The sequence below is a fragment of the Schistocerca piceifrons genome, chromosome 1 (assembly GCF_021461385.2).
Source record: "Schistocerca piceifrons isolate TAMUIC-IGC-003096 chromosome 1, iqSchPice1.1, whole genome shotgun sequence".
In the NCBI taxonomy this organism is placed as follows: Eukaryota; Metazoa; Arthropoda; class Insecta; order Orthoptera; family Acrididae; genus Schistocerca; species Schistocerca piceifrons.
Window position 1 is genome coordinate 462,882,546 of NC_060138.1, and position 16,187 is coordinate 462,898,732.

The 16,187-nt window shown below is 45.3% G+C and overlaps 1 protein-coding gene across 1 annotated transcript in view; it reads left to right on the forward strand.

Moving 5' to 3' along the window:
* The window catches only part of LOC124738352 (probable cytochrome P450 304a1), a 157,110-nt gene that overhangs the window by 115,443 nt on the left and 25,480 nt on the right, over positions 1 to 16,187 (forward strand). The window contains exon 5 of the mRNA XM_047248602.1: positions 1,809 to 1,926. Within this exon, the coding sequence (XP_047104558.1) occupies positions 1,809 to 1,926 (118 nt within the window). The remainder of the gene's footprint in view (positions 1 to 1,808; positions 1,927 to 16,187) is intronic.

The window sequence follows — 16,187 nt, forward strand, 5'->3', positions numbered from 1 at the left end:
TCTGGGTTGAAGTCGTGGTCAAGCACACTGTTTTAATCTGCCAGGAACTTTCAAAACATCACATTCCACTGCAGAGCGAAAGATGCATTCTGGTAAGTAACTTTTGTTTGGTTACCGCTAATAATTATCCCATTGTTGAGTCACAAATTTATTCAGCAGATGTGAATATTCACTTTTAGCTTCATACAAGTGTTGTACCAAAAGTATGGATGGTTCCCATATTTTTTACAAATATGAAGCATTGTTTACTGTTATTAATTTATACATCATTGAAAAGCTTACACTTTTGTCTGTTTTTCAACAGAGTCTCCATTTTTGCTCGCGGAGTAGCCGTGCAGTCTAAGCTGCCTTGCCACGGTCCGAGTGGCTACCCCCCATCAAAGGTTCGAGTTCTCCCTTGGTCATGGCTGTGTGTGTTGTCCTTAGCGTAAGTTAGTTTAAGTTAGATGAAGTAGTGTGTAAGCCTAGGGACCAATGACCTCAGCAAATTTCGAATTTTTTCCCATTTTTTTCGACATGTTTTTGAAGACAGTGCTCCAGCTTTTGTAGTCCTAAGTCGAAGAAGTCTCCCGCCAATCCTTTGAGGAAGCATGTGACCTCTGGTCGGACTTCATCGTCGCTCTTGAAGCATTTGCCTCCTAAGTCGTCCTTTAGTTTTGGGAAGAGTTGATAATCACTGGGAGCTAAGTCCGGGCCGTATGGGGGATGGGGCATAACAGTGCACCCAAATTTCTTCAAAAGCTCCTGTGTCTGATGAGCGATGTGGGGTCGAGCATTGTCGTGGAGAAGCATTATGCCCTCCATCAGTCGTCCTCTCTGGCGATTCTGGATTCCTCGCTGGAGTTTGGTCAGTGATTCTCAATGTCTGTCTGAGTTTATTGTCGTCTCAGGTTGCATGAAATCGATTAGGAATACCCCCTTCCGATCCCAAAACACAGTCGCCATAACCTTTCCTGCCAACTGTGTTTGTTTGAATGTCTTTGGTGGCGGTGAACCGGAGTGACGCCACTGACGAAATTGTTGTTTTGTTTTGGGGGTGTAATGACACACCCACGTTTCATGTGCCATGACGATAGAGTCCAACCACTTCTGCTTGTTGCTTCCCCACTCACATTGCTGAAGAAACTTGCCAGCACAGTCACGGCGTTGCTCGCTGTGTCCGTCAGTCAGCATCCGAGGAACCCAGCGAGCTCACACCTTGCGATAACCCAACGTTTCTGTTGAAGTTCTTTCAATTGTGCTATGGGAAGCTTCAGGAATGCGCTCAACAAGTTCGCGGACAGTGATCCTCCAATAATTGAGCAGCTCGCTGTTGATCTTCTGGACAAACACATCCGAAACTGGTGGTATTCTACTCCGTGTGACTTCCGTGTGACTCTCAGCAAAAGCCCTGCACCATTTACGGACTTGCTGAATGGACATGCACTCCTCACCATAAACCTGTCAGTTGCCGATGAATCCACAGGCGGTAACTTCCTTGCGTGGGGAAACCGGATTACTGCTCGAACCTCGCATTTGGCGGAAGCAGTGATCAACACTTTCATCTCTGACAGCTGCCAAGCCAACAATGAGCGACGTAGCGAATCGCAGACGGGCGGGCTCAAGAGTGGGAGAATCACTGCACACGGCATTGTTGTCGGATTTAGCGTAGCAGCTTCCCTCGAGCCTGTAGCTCATTGGGAACAATACTTTTGGTACGACTCTCGTACTTAATGTGATATTTTATCGTCTGACGGAGGCTTCTTATTATTTCACCTTTCTTCTCACTCTGGTTTACATTGTAATTTGTATGTTTCGCATTTACGCAGCAATCTATTGAAGAACACAAGAAGACGTACTCCGACGAATACATGCGGGACTTCATCGACTCATACCTGCGGGAAATTGAAGAGCGAGAGAAGATTGGAGAACCGACAGGATTTCCCTGTAAGTCGGGGAAGACTTTGTTACCTCACTGCAGTCGTCTCGCCCCTAGATGACATGGATGGCAGGCAGTATTTTATGTGCTCGCGTCTTTTTCTCGAAGAACTTCACAGGAGGTGCATATTAGGGTTGCCAACTTCTATAGCGTCCCAGAACGAGACTTCAGTGACAACTCCAAATTTGTACGCCGATCAGCTGTTATTTTATTAAGGGAAGGACATGTTCTACGCATTAACCAGAAAACAAATGCTAATCAGTTTAGTCTAAAATGCTGAATTGAGAACTCTGAATGTATAAACGCTTACAAAACACTGAAGAATTTAAACACTGTACAGTAATATACATCTTTATCATGAGGCTAACCTCTGACAAATAGTATTCACCTATTTCTTTAGGTTTAGTCAACAGTTTCTTGTCATTCGTAACAATTTCAAAACATACTAACAACTGTAATTGTACGCGCATTTCACCGTGAAAGAATTGTTCTTGACGCTTCCTAGTCAAGGACACTTCTTTTCCATCTTTGCAGGTAAACACATATTCGTTTAATTCGTTTATAAGGCGAATTACACATTATTACTTCGATGTTAATCGTATTCGGATACCAAACAACTAATGTCGAGTGGCGACCGTTGACGATCGACGTCTGTTGTCTACAGGTAATCACCGTTGATTCATACACTCCTGGAAATGGAAAAAAGAACACATTGACACCGGTGTGTCAGACCCACCATACTTGCTCCGGACACTGCGAGAGGGCTGTACAAGCAATGATCACACGCACGGCACAGCGGACACACCAGGAACCGCGGTGTTGGCCGTCGAATGGCGCTAGCTGCGCAGCATTTGTGCACCGCCGCCGTCAGTGTCAGCCAGTTTGCCGTGGCATACGGAGCTCCATCGCAGTCTTTAACACTGGTAGCATGCCGCGACAGCGTGGACGTGAACCGTATGTGCAGTTGACGGACTTTGAGCGAGGGCGTATAGTGGGCATGCGGGAGGCCGGGTGGACGTACCGCCGAATTGCTCAACACGTGGGGCGTGAGGTCTCCACAGTACATCGATGTTGTCGGCGGAAGGTGCACGTGCCCGTCGACCTGGGACCGGACCGCAGCGACGCACGGATGCACGCCAAGACCGTAGGATCCTACGCAGTGCCGTAGGGGACCGCACCGCCACTTCCCAGCAAATTAGGGACACTGTTGCTCCTGGGGTATCGGCGAGGACCATTCGCAACCGTCTCCATGAAGCTGGGCTACGGTCCCGCACACCGTTAGGCCGTCTTCCGCTCACGCCCCAACATCGTGCAGCCCGCCTGCAGTGGTGTCGCGACAGGCGTGAATGGAGGGACGAATGGAGACGTGTCGTCTTCAGCGATGAGAGTCGCTTCTGCCTTGGTGCCAATGATGGTCGTATGCGTGTTTGGCGCCGTGCAGGTGAGCGCCACAATCAGGACTGCATACGACCGAGGCACACAGGGCCAACACCCGGCATCATGGTGTGGGGAGCAATCTCCTACACTGGCCGTACACCACTGGTGATCGTCGAGGGGACACTGAATAGTGCACGGTACATCCAAACCGTCATCGAACCCATCGTTCTACCATTCCTAGACCGGCAAGGGAACTTGCTGTTCCAACAGGACAATGCACGTCCGCATGTATCAAGTGCCACCCAACGTGCTCTAGAAGGTGTAAGTCAACTACCCTGGCCAGCAAGATCTCCGGATCTGTCCCCCATTGAGCATGTTTGGGACTGGATGAAGTGTCGTCTCACGCGGTCTGCACGTCCAGCACTAACGCTGGTCCAACTGAGGCGCCAGGTGGAAATGGCATGGCAAGCCGTTCCACAGGACTACATCCAGCATCTCTACGATCGTCTCCATGGGAGAATAGCAGCCTGCATTGCTGCGAAAGATGGATATACACTGTACTAGTGCCGACATTGTGCATGCTCTGTTGCCTGTGTCTATGTGCCTGTGGTTCTGTCAGTGTGATCATGTGATGTATCTGACCCCAGGAATGTGTCAATAAAGTTTCCCCTTCCTGGGACAATGAATTCACGGTGTTCTTATTTCAATTTCCAGGAGTGTAGTTGCAGTCAGTATTGACTCGTTTAAATAAAATTGCTGTCGCAACTTCTCAAACTCATTTGGCTTAGGCTACAATTTAAGTAAGGCAAATTCAAACTGAAATGCGCTGTACAAATAATGTGATGTACTGTACCGCATTCTGACAAACGTGTTATAAGACAAATTCATACTTCGGTACGTTGTTCAACGACATACAGGCGTAAAATTAACCGGATTTCGACAACTGATTTACAAAAATAACATAAATTAGCTGAGAAATAGTAAAAAAGGGGATTTTAGCATCTCATACAAGTTACATACAGGACAATTTTTTTTATTCTCAAACACAGGAAATCCTTATTATACGGGACGGTTGGTGTCAGTCTGCTGGCTGGTTCGTTACAGCCTATCACTACTTCATGTCATATTTAGATCCCAGACACTGCTTACATTTTGAATAAAAATTTTAAGCAATGGCGGCCCAAGATTTTCAGTATAAGGAATCACCCTTGTCCTTCCAGCTCCCTCATCAAAGAGGGCGGGAAAGTGGATAGAGATCAGAGCGCCCTCTTGCTCTTGGGGTGGGATACTGCCACTAAAGACTGAAGAATCAGCTATGGTCAACGGCATGACGATGCAGAGGGCAATGGAAACCACTGCATTAAAAACACATGATGTTTATCCACAAGAAATTTTACCTGTAATTCTACTAAGAAATTAGTGCTTGTCTAGTGTGTAAGTGTTGATACTTACTAGTCTGGTCTGAACTAGCTTCTCCCCACGCCATATTCGGGCATCATTCGAAAAGAGGCAAAATCGCGACTCGTGGACCACACCACGCGCATCCGGTCAGATGCTGTCCAGTTTCTGTGTTGTTTGGCCCACTGAAAGCGTGCAGCTGTAAGTGCCGTTGTGAGACAAGCCATTCTGAAAAGTACCCGGCTGCTCCCTATCGTCAACAGCACGTCAGGCTACACCGTATCGTTTGTGAGTTGTTACGAGCGTCTAATAACTAGAAGTGACTTGATATCATTTAGTGCGTGCACTTTAGTCTAAATTCTCACATTTCTGGCATGTCTGTGTATCTAGTAGCTATACTACCGTTATTTTAATACGAGGATGAGTCAAATGAAAACCTTAAAAAAATTTTTAAATATTATTTACTGTGCATAAGTGGTAGAAAGCTGTATTACTTTCCAACATAATCTCCCCCACTCTCAATGCAAGTCCTCCAGCACTTACAAAGTGTATAAATTCTCTTTAGAAAAAAATTATTTTGGTAGTCCACGCAAACACTCATGCACCGCGTGGCGTACCTCTTCATCAGAACGGAACTTCTTTCCTTCCATTGCGTCTTTGCGTGGTCCAGACATATGGAAATCACTTGGGGCAAGGTCTGGTGAGTATGGTGGATGAGGAAGACTCAAAATGCAGGTCTGTGATTGTTGCAACTGTTGTACGGGCAGTGTGGGGCCTTGCATTGTCATGTTGCAAACGAACACCTGCTGACAGCAATCCACGTCGCTTTGATTTGATTGCAGGTCGCAGATGATTTTTTAGGAGATCTGTGTATGATGCACTGGTGACAGTGGTCCCTCTAGGCTGTAATGCTCCAAAATGACGCCTTTTTCGTCATAAAAGAGAGTCAGCATCACCTTCCCTGCTGATGGTTCTGTTCGAAACTTCTTTGGTTTTGGTAACGAGGAATGGCGCCATTCCTTGCTCGCTCTCTTCGTTTCCGGTTGGTGGAAGTGAACCCAGGTTTCGTCCCCAGTAACGATTCTTGCAAGGAAGCCATCACATTCTCGTTCAAAGCGCCGAAGGAGTTCTTCACATGCATCAACACGTCGTTCTCTCATTTCAGGAGTCAACAGCCGTGGCACCCATCTTGCAGACACTTTGTGAAACTGGAGCACATCATGCACAATGTGGGGTGCTGACACATGATTAATCTGTAAACATGCTGCAATGTCATTCAGTGTCACTCGGCTGTTTTCCTTCACTATGGCTTCAACTGCTGCAAAGTTCTGTGGAGTCACAACTCGTTGTGCCTGACCTGGACGAGGAGCATCTTCCACTGAAGTCACACCATTTGTGAACTTCCTACTCCATTCGTAGCTTGCTGCTGTAACAAACATGCATCACTGTACTGAACATTCGTCGATAAATTTCAATAGGTTTCACACCTCCACTACGCAAAAACCGAATAACAGAACGCTGTTCTTCCCTGGTGCAAGTCGCAAGTGGGGCGGCCATCTTTATATTGATACTGCGACGTTACAGTATGCTGCCACCTATACCAACTTACAGGATAACGGAACGAAATTTCGATTTATTATTACAAATTTAAGGTTTTCATTTGAATCACCCTCGTAACTGTGCACCTGTGTATTTTATTCTGTAGACTAATGTCTACTAACGTACTCTAAGGTTTCTTGCATAAATTTTAGTGCATGTCTTTATATGAAGCAACTTTCTCGGGTAGCTTCCGGCCGCCGGACTGTCGGACAATATTCTCTTTTGCGAGGATATTTCTCAGTCACCCCTGATAACTTTTTTCTTTTTTGAGATCTTATTCAGTTTCTTTAGACAGTAAAATATGACTAGGAGCTGTGTTTGCTGTGGGCGGACACAAGGAGAGTTGGGTCCTGTCTGTAAACAGCTGAAATCTGCTTTGACCACGGTCGACAGACTTCTGGTTAGTGCTCAAAGCTGCGGCGACGTCGGGCACCTGTGCCGAGACATGCGCCACCTTTGGTGCCTTTGGAATTCGCTGATGATCTGGCTATCGCTGCGTCTTCCGACACACAATATCTGACCAGTCCCTTTTCACTCCAGAGGAAGTGACGGACAGTGATGGGTTCACATATCACTCGGCAGAGTACTAAAGAAGGGACACACTTAACGACTGGCTCCTTAAAATTTAAAAACAAGTGCGAGCTGCTACCCAGTGTTGATAATACTTCTGACGCGGTACAGGTTCCTTTACTGTTCGGTCAGCGGCCGATTTTTCTGCCCAGTCCAAACAAGTGCAGAGGGCGCATGGGAGCTGTAACGTCAGGCGGGTAATGGGCCTCCTCAGGAAAACAGCACACAGGGGAGGAAATAATTGCCAGTGTGCACCTGGTGCGTTTGCCGGAGGGTCTCGTCCAAGACGTTGAGGAGACTCTGCCAGCGGCTATCGAGCGGCTCGATGCAACCGGCTGCAAAAAGTGGCACATGACGGCATGAATATGACCTGCAGCTTGAGTTCTGAAGTCATCCCTGGTTCCTTTCGGCAGATGGCTGATTTGGTGAAGGCAGCAAAGATCGCACTGGGGGTGGAGTCTAAGCTCACTATTTGTTGCATCGTAGTCAAATCAGTCACATCTTCTAGTCTCGAGCAGAGTGAAAGATCCAAACCAGAGGCCCAGCCGAATCTTCAATGATATCAGATGATAATTTCTCGACCTCAGATATCAGGTGGAGAATTGTAGCGTTTCCTTTAATAGGTCAGGTGTGCACTATACGCAGGAAGCGGATTCTATGGTACGGGGTTGCACGTGGCCTTTTTTATAGTCTAGAGGAAACCTTCCTTAGGCTCAAAGAAGAAACGGCTGCCAAAATCCAAGTTGCATCAGTCAGAATATTCTCAGAGAAGGTTCGTCCTTGTAGATGGGATATGGAAAGGTTAATATGATGTTAGTGAACCGCAGGATCATCCAAGGAAAGGTCCCAGAATTAGTATCGCTTATTAAAGATCACAATGTTCTGATAGTATTAGGAACAGAAACTTGGTCGAAACCGGAAGTGAATAGCAAAGCAGTCCTAAGTTCAGGTCGGAATATTTGTCGTTAGGAAGTGTTATTCTACAATGGTGGCGGGGTATTTATTTGCGTGAAGAATTCGATAGTATCTAGCGAGGTAATCACGGATGCCGAATGACAATTAAACTGGGTGAAGTTAAGCATCAAAAGTCCATCAAAAATGGTAATCAGATGCTTTTATAGACTGTCTGCGTCAGGAGCTGTAGTGATAGAGCGCTTCAGAGAGGACTTGCAGAATATGGTTAATAACTCACTGATCATGCCGTTGTAATAGGTGGTAACTTCAACGTGCTAGGTAGAGATTGCGAGAGTCGTGCAATCAAAACTGGTTCCAGAGACAGGGAAGGATGGTGTGGCACTTTTCTGAATGTCTTGTCCGAAAATTACTTGGAGAAGATAAATTACAGAACCAACTCGTGAAGGTAACGTATTAGACGTCCTAGCAACAAACAGTCCTGAGCTTATCGAATTGTTAACGTAGAGGAAGGTATCGATCATCATAAAGCTATGATAGTAAATACAACTGTTGTTATTACAAGGAATGTTAAGAAAGGTAGGAAAATATTTGCTTAGCAGTTGTGGCAGATTACAAAATTACAGAGCACCTGTGTAGTCAACATCAAATATTCAGTGCTGAGGACGAAGATGCGAAGTGCAAGTGGAAAAAATTCAAAAGCAACGTTCAGTACCCCTTAGATAACTACACTGCCGGAAAAAAATTAGTACACCTGGAAAGACAATTTCCATTTTGATCCAATAACAGTGTATGCCACCTGAGGGATGGTAGATGTACTGATAAAGGTTTCAACGTTCTCCGCCAACAGATCATTAATGACATAGTTACCAGAGCGCCATGTCTGTCTACCCTTTGATAGGGAACGTTAGTCGTCAGAAGGCTCAGTGTGGTGCAAACGTGTGAAGCAAGCAAGCAACGTGCTTCTTAAGCCGAATGAGTGAGTTTGAAAGTGGTCAGATTGTGGCGGGATGGTCCATTCGGAGAACTGTCACACAAGTTGGAGGTGCTGCGTGAGTCATGTGAACACTCTCACACGCAGCACAGACGCCTGCCAGGGTCGTCATACTGCAGGGACAGCAGTGGCAGATCGTACAGCTACCACAGCAAAGATAAGAGGCTGTGAGCCCAGACGTGTCAACACGCACTGTTATGAACCAGTTACTAGCAGTGGGACTAAGGGCACGCACATCTCTAGCCTGCCTGCACTGCCGCAACAGCGTCGACTCGCACGGTTCGACTGGTGCCGTCAAAAGATCACTTGGAAGATGGAACGGCGCGCTGTGGTCTTCCGCATTGAAAGTACATTTTGCTGCATGTAAGTGATGGTCGTTTGCGCGTAACCATAGACCAAGTGACCGTTTTCTTGTAGAGTGCATTCTTGCAAGACACACCGACCGCACACCAGGCCTTATGGTCTAGGGCGCGATAAGCTACAATTCTCGGCCACCTTTGGTGTTTCTGGAGGGGTCGCTAACCAGTGCTCGGTACGTGAAGAACGTTGTTAGACCCGTTCTTGCAACAGGAAGATGACGTGTATTTCCAATGGGATAATGCTCGCCCACACGCTGCCCGTGAAAATCAACGTCTTTGCAAGACGTGCGGCAACTTCCCCGCCAGCATGACCTCTGCACGTGTGGCATATGACTAGACGAGAAGTGACTCGTGTGACCCATCAAACAACTCTTACAGAATTACGTGAGCAGATCGAGCAGGCGTGGCATAACGGATCCGAGGAGAGTATTCGCCATCAGTACGATCGACTCGATGCCAGAGCCAGTGCCGGCATTGCCGCCCTTGGAGGCCACACCACATGCTAATGTGGAAGTTTCAGCATGGGTTGATACTTAGTACCTCAGAACCGCCTGTGCTATTGATCTGTAAGTATAACCATTTCATGCACGACTTATGCAGTATTGCAACAATAAATCTTGAGTGAAGTGGATACCTCTAGAAATGTTTACTAATTTTTTTTCCAGAAATGTATGTTCCGAGCAAGGCCTTAAGGGATGGAAAATCCCACCGGGGTTTAATAGCCGTATTAGGACACTGCTATATAATCAAAGAGAGCTGTACCATCGATTCAAAAGAAGTCAAAATGCACCTAAAAAATTTAAAAAAAGCTGAACGAAGAGAAAATGAGCGCAAGAAGAGCAACGAGAGAAGCGTTCAAAGATTTTGAAAAAAAAATTTTATCAACCGATCTGACTAAAAGCCCTACCTGGTTTTGGTCTTACGTAAAATCAGTAATCGATTTGAAATCATGTACTCAGTCACTCAGTGACAATACTGGCACCGAAACGGAGCCTAACAGAGGGAAGACCGAAATACTGAATTCGGTCTTCCGAAATTGTTGCACCGCGGAAGCTGGTTACACTGTCCCTCCTTTCAACCTTCGTACGAACCTCGAAATGACCGATTGTGAGATAGTCGACCGTGGAACAGAAAATCAACTACAGTCCCTCAGTGGCGTAAACGTATCAGGACCAGATGAGATAATCTACAGAGATTATGCGAAAGAACTTGCTCCCCTTCCAGTAGCAGTTTATCGTAGTTCGCTGAATCAACGAAGGGTATAACTAGCGACTGGAAAAAAACGTAGGTCATTCGCATTTTCTAGAAAGATCGTGTGACAGCTGCACATACAGTCTGTTAAGCAACAACGTGGTCGGCATTATACACATATATTGCCTTAGTTCTTTTACAGTCAAACAGAGGGAGCCTCTGTCCTTCACGCAGTGTCAATACAGGATTAGTTTACTTTTAATTTTTGACTGAGATACACAACAAGAGACATGAGTGGAGCTTACCTGTCGCTTTTATCAAAGATGTTTCATACCACCTGTCAAACATTGCCTCATCGATAAAAATGAAAATTGGACACTGCAGGAGAACAATGATCCAAAGCACCGCAGCAGGTTTTGCAGCGACTGAAGAAAGAACTGGATTGGCCCTCACAGTCGCCTGACGCTAATTCTATTCAAAATGCGTGGTCTTACATCGAAAAGAAGTTTGCAAGGAAAAAAGATCTTCACTTTTAAACACCCGCCAACGCAAATTCGACACATTTCGAGGTCTCTTCCACATGAATATGCGGAAAACTTGATTTCGAGCATGTCTCGGAGATCATATATGATGTATGTGTATGTTCTAGCTTGTTATCAAACACATTTCCGTACTGATTAACTCGACCACGATCTTATTTAACAGACTATAATTACAGGCATGTATCGATTACGTCAATCTGTTGTAGAATTGTGGAACATGTTTTATGTTAAAAAATTATGAATTTTTTGGAGAATGAAAATCTCCTCTATAAAAATCAACATGGATTCCGCAAACAGATGTCTTACGAAACTCAGCTCGCCCTGTTCGTCCATGAAATCCATGGCGCTGTAGACGAGGGCGCTCAGGTTGGTGACGTGTTCTTTGACTTCCGGAAGACATTTGACACCGTCCCGCACTGCCGTTTAGTAAAAAAAGCACGAGCTTACCGAGTATCGGGCCAGATTTCCGACAGGATCAAGACTTCTTGCAAACAGAACTTACTGCATCGCTCTTAACGGAACAGAGTCGACAGATGTAAAGGTAATTTCCGGAGTACCTCAAGGGAGTGTAATACGGTCATTACTGTTTATAAAGTGTATACATGATGTAGTAGAAAGCGTTGGAAGGTCTTTCAGATTCTTCGCAGATGAAGCGATTGTCTATAACAAAGTAGCAACACCTGAAGAGAGTAAGGATTTGCAGAATGACCTGCAGAGAACTGATGAATAGTGCCGACTCTGACAGTTGACCCTGAACCTAAATAAATGTAACATATTTTTCATCCATAGCAAAAGAAATCCACAACTGCATTATTAACGACAAAATTGCTGGAAACGGTATCCTACCGTAAAATATCTTGGAGTAATATCCAGGGCGCTTGTTCGACCAATTCTTGAATATTGTTAATCAATTAGGGACCCTTACCTGGTAAGAATGATAGAAGAGACAGAGAAGATCCAACGAAGAGCGACAAGTTTCGTTACAAGATCGACTGGTGGGTGTGAGAGCGTTACGGAGATGCTCAACAAACTCCAATGGCAGACGCTTCAAGAGAGACGTCGTGCAACACGTAGAGGTTAGGTACTGATATTTCGAGAGAGTACTTGCCGGGAAGAGTCGGGCAACATATTACTTTCTCCCACTAACATCTCGCGAGAAAACTCGAGAAATTAGAGCTAACACAGAGGCTCACTGACAATCTTTCTTCCCACGCACCAGTCGCGAAGGGAGTAGGGAAAGAGGACGGGATGGGGGGGGGGGGTGAGGTAAATCAGTCAGCGGTACCAAAAATACCCTCCACCATATACAGTCAAGTGGCTTACGGACTGTTGATGTAGATGTACCCGACAGCAAATATCTGTTGCATGCACTTTCCTTCGCAATGTTCGCTCAACAGCTGGTTGAAAGGCACTTGTATTCACTAACAGCAGATATTCCTGTCGAGTTTGAAACCGACTGTCAATGATAACGCGTGACGCTCGTTTACAGTCTGGTGCGTCAGAATATTTTACGACCATTCTTTTTATGCTGTGCTGCATTGCTGCAATTGGTTTAGAATTCCTTGTAGACACTCTGGGCAACGTGTGTTGCTACACCATCAAATCGGGCAACTGCATTCACAGTTTGGTCATGGGAACGTTCAGACACGATTACTCCTTTCTGTCATTCCGTCATCTCTTCGCGATGACCATTTGTACTACACTGATTCCATGCAATTGGCTGGCACAAAGACACTGCTTCACTGCCATGACGCGCCAGCAGCTGAGGGTCATGTGACATCCTGATACCAGTTCTGTACCATCTACTGTGCTGCAAAGCGAACAGTGTCCTCTCTTATGAGATGACTAATATTTTGCCTGGCGAACTCATGTTAGTAGTCTTAAATTGCCCCACTGCACGTCGTTACGATTTATCATGCAAAGTGACCCCCGTAATATACAGAATGTCCCTCCTAACAAGGGAACCTCCCCATCGCACCCCCCTCAGATTTAGTTTTAAGTTGGCACAGTGGATAGGCCTTGAAAAACTGAACACAGATCAGTCGAGAAAACAGGAAGAAGTTGTGAGGAACTATGAAAAAAATAAGCAAAATATACAAACTGAGTAGTCCATGCGCATGATACGCAACATCAAGGATAGCGTAAGCTCAGGGGCGCCGAGGTCCCGTGGTTAGCGTGAGCAGCTGCGGAACGAGAGGTCCTTGGTTCAAGACTTCCCTCGAGTGAAAAGTTTAACTTTTTATTTTCAGACAATTATTATTTGTCTGTCCGTTCGTCCGTCCGATGCGAGGTAACTGCGCCGTAGTATGGGGACGCTACACCTAAACAAACATCGAAACACACGACGTCAGTCGACTACAGCGCACGGAAGATAGAGTATTCCTGCTAACGAGGCTCCCTTGCTGGTAGTTGACTACTGTTCGCTACTTTGGACGGACAGATAATAATTGTCTGAAAATAAAAAATTAAACTTTTCACTCGAGGGAAGACTTAAATAAGGACCTCTCGTTCCGCAGCTGTTCACGCTAACCACGGGACCACGGCGCTCCTGATCTCACGCTCTCCTTGATGTTGCATATCTTCCGCATGGACTACTCAGTTTGTATATTTTGCTTATTTTTCTCATAGTTCCACACAACTTCTTCCTGTTTTCTCGACTGATCTCTGTTCAGTTTTGCATGGCCTATCCACTGTGCCAACTTATAACTAAATCTGAGGGGGGTGCGATGGGGAGGTTCCCTTGTAAGAATCGTCAGGCGCGTTTTCTCTGATGTATCGGCAGATATTTTCTAGTTCATTTTTGCACTTTGTAGCTGGAGTCAGCGCAAACAAATACTGCCCATCAAGTGTTTAATGTGCGTCCAGTGTCGACGGAAATCGTCGCTTTGTTTTCTGCTACAAACAAAGTTATTTTGAAAGCGGAATTTTACGTGATCATTCGATAGAGCGGTCCCAAATTAGTCTAGCGCGCGATATTCGCTTTATCAATGCGTATTAACAGGGACAGTGAAACTCGAAGAATAACTCGTACTTCTCCAGCAGCGACAGCACTGCCCTGGCCCGCGCCGACTGCTACTGCTATGCAGCAGCACTGCTCAGTTGCTGCTGGAGTACAGGTTTTTCTTCGAGTTTCATTGTCCCTCTTAATACGCATCGTTAAAGCGAATATCGCGCGCTAGACTAATTTGGGACCGCTCTATCACATGGGTACGTAAAATTCCTCTTTAAAAATCAATTTATTTATAACGGAAGACAAAATGACGTTTTCTGTCGACATTGGGCGTCACATGAAAGACGTGATCGGCAGTATTTGTTTGTTGGGCAGACTCCAGTTAGACATTCCCAAAACAAAGTTGCAGATATCTCCCGAAATACTAGTGAAAACGTTGCCGATGACTCTTAGGATGGACGCCCTGAGTAACTAACTATCTGAATAACCCAAGAGTTACTGCGAACTTAACTTGCTGCTGAAAAATGTAAGACGCTAAATCTTACTTTCTGATCACTAGTTCTGTACCTCAATCGCCTTAATAATTTTGACTCTCAAAGTATGTGACACACAATACAACTAGTTTCAAAAAATGGCAATTTATTTTTTTTAGAAATGATTTTATTAATTCGTTTACGTCAGTGTTACAGCCTTCAAAATAGCCCCTATTGGATATTATACACTTATACCAGCGCTTTTTCCAATCCCCAAACAGTTCTGGAACTCAATCTGTGGGATGGTTCAAATGGCTCTGAGCACTATGGGACTTAACATCTGTGGTCATCAGTCACCTAGAACTTAGAACTACTTAAACCTAACTAACCTAAGGACATCACACACATCCATGCCCAAGGCAGGATTCGAACCTGCGACCGTAGCAGTCGCGCGGTTCCGGACTGCGCGCCTAGAACCGCTAGACCACCGCGGCCGGCCTGTGGGATGGCTTTCAGCTCTCTCAGCGACGCGTTTTAAATCCACTCTATGCTTGTGAAACGATGCCGCTTTAAGGTTTTGTTTATATTTAGGACCAGAACATGGGCCAATGTCTGGGAAATTTGGAGGCTGAGGCATCATTACAGTATTGTTTCCGGCCAAATCATTCAGGAGCTGGTAACAATGGATGAGCAGGTGCATTTTCATGGTGCAAAACTGATTAATTTTTAGCCCCCTATCAGGGTCTTTCTTTCGGATTTTCCTTGCTCGTGTTTCAGTAGGAGGAATTCATGATTCACTAAGACGTTAAACCCAAAAAATACGGCGAGCATACCCTTCACATTCGATCGCATTTGTCGTTTTTTTTTCTTTTTTGAAGGCAATACACAATGTTTGTACTGTGACTATTCAGCTTTGGTTTCGACGTCATATCCGTATATCAAGGTTTCTTCGTCTGTTATGACATGTTTCGTTTCTCCTGCATTGTTGTTTACCTCATCTAGCGACTTCTGGGCAACTTTGATTCGGCGAATTTTGATAGTTTTAAAATAAATTCTGCAGTCCCGCATTTCGTAGCGAAAACATCCAAAAAAGTTTCATGGCATGAGTCGGTTGATACGCCAGTATCATCTGGGATATCTCTGATGGGGATTCGGTGATCGTTCATAATCATTTCTTGCACTTTTTTGCGATTTCGTGATGTGTTGGGGCAACCACAACGCTTACCATCTTCAACATCTTGACGGCCTTCTTCGAAACCCTTATATTGCTCATTTTTTTAACTCAATGCAGACTAAACAAAAGCAATATCTTATATTTATAAAACTTTGCTGCTCTTTATACCGTTCTTACAGCAAAACTTAATACAGTTTTCCTCATTCATTTTATACAAAACAAATAAACGCCAACACTACCAAAATCCATGTATGCTGTTCAAAAAACTTTCGTGACTGCAGACGGTGACGACTTCGACAACCGCTGACATTTGGACAGGGGAACAACACCCATCACTTTCAAGGCACAAATGCAACGAGAGAACACTCTGCGAGAACATGTAAACCCTCACTAGGCGGTGATACGCCAACCAAGGACGATAATACGGCTTGTACACTAAGACAAAATAAAATATATAAAAAATGAGGCACCACGAAGTAATTATCGAATGGAGCGGGAATAATTTGTTTATCTGTGCATCTACACCACATCTGCTGATTGCCGTCCCATTCAGATAATTCCTTCGTGGTGCGTCGTGAACGGTCCAAGATCAGTATGGTTCAAATGGCTCTGAGCACTATGGGACTTAACTTCTGTGGTCATCAGTCCCCTAGAACTTAGAACTACTTAAACCTAACTAACCTAAGGACATCACACACATCCATGCCCGAGGCAGGATTTGAACCTGCGA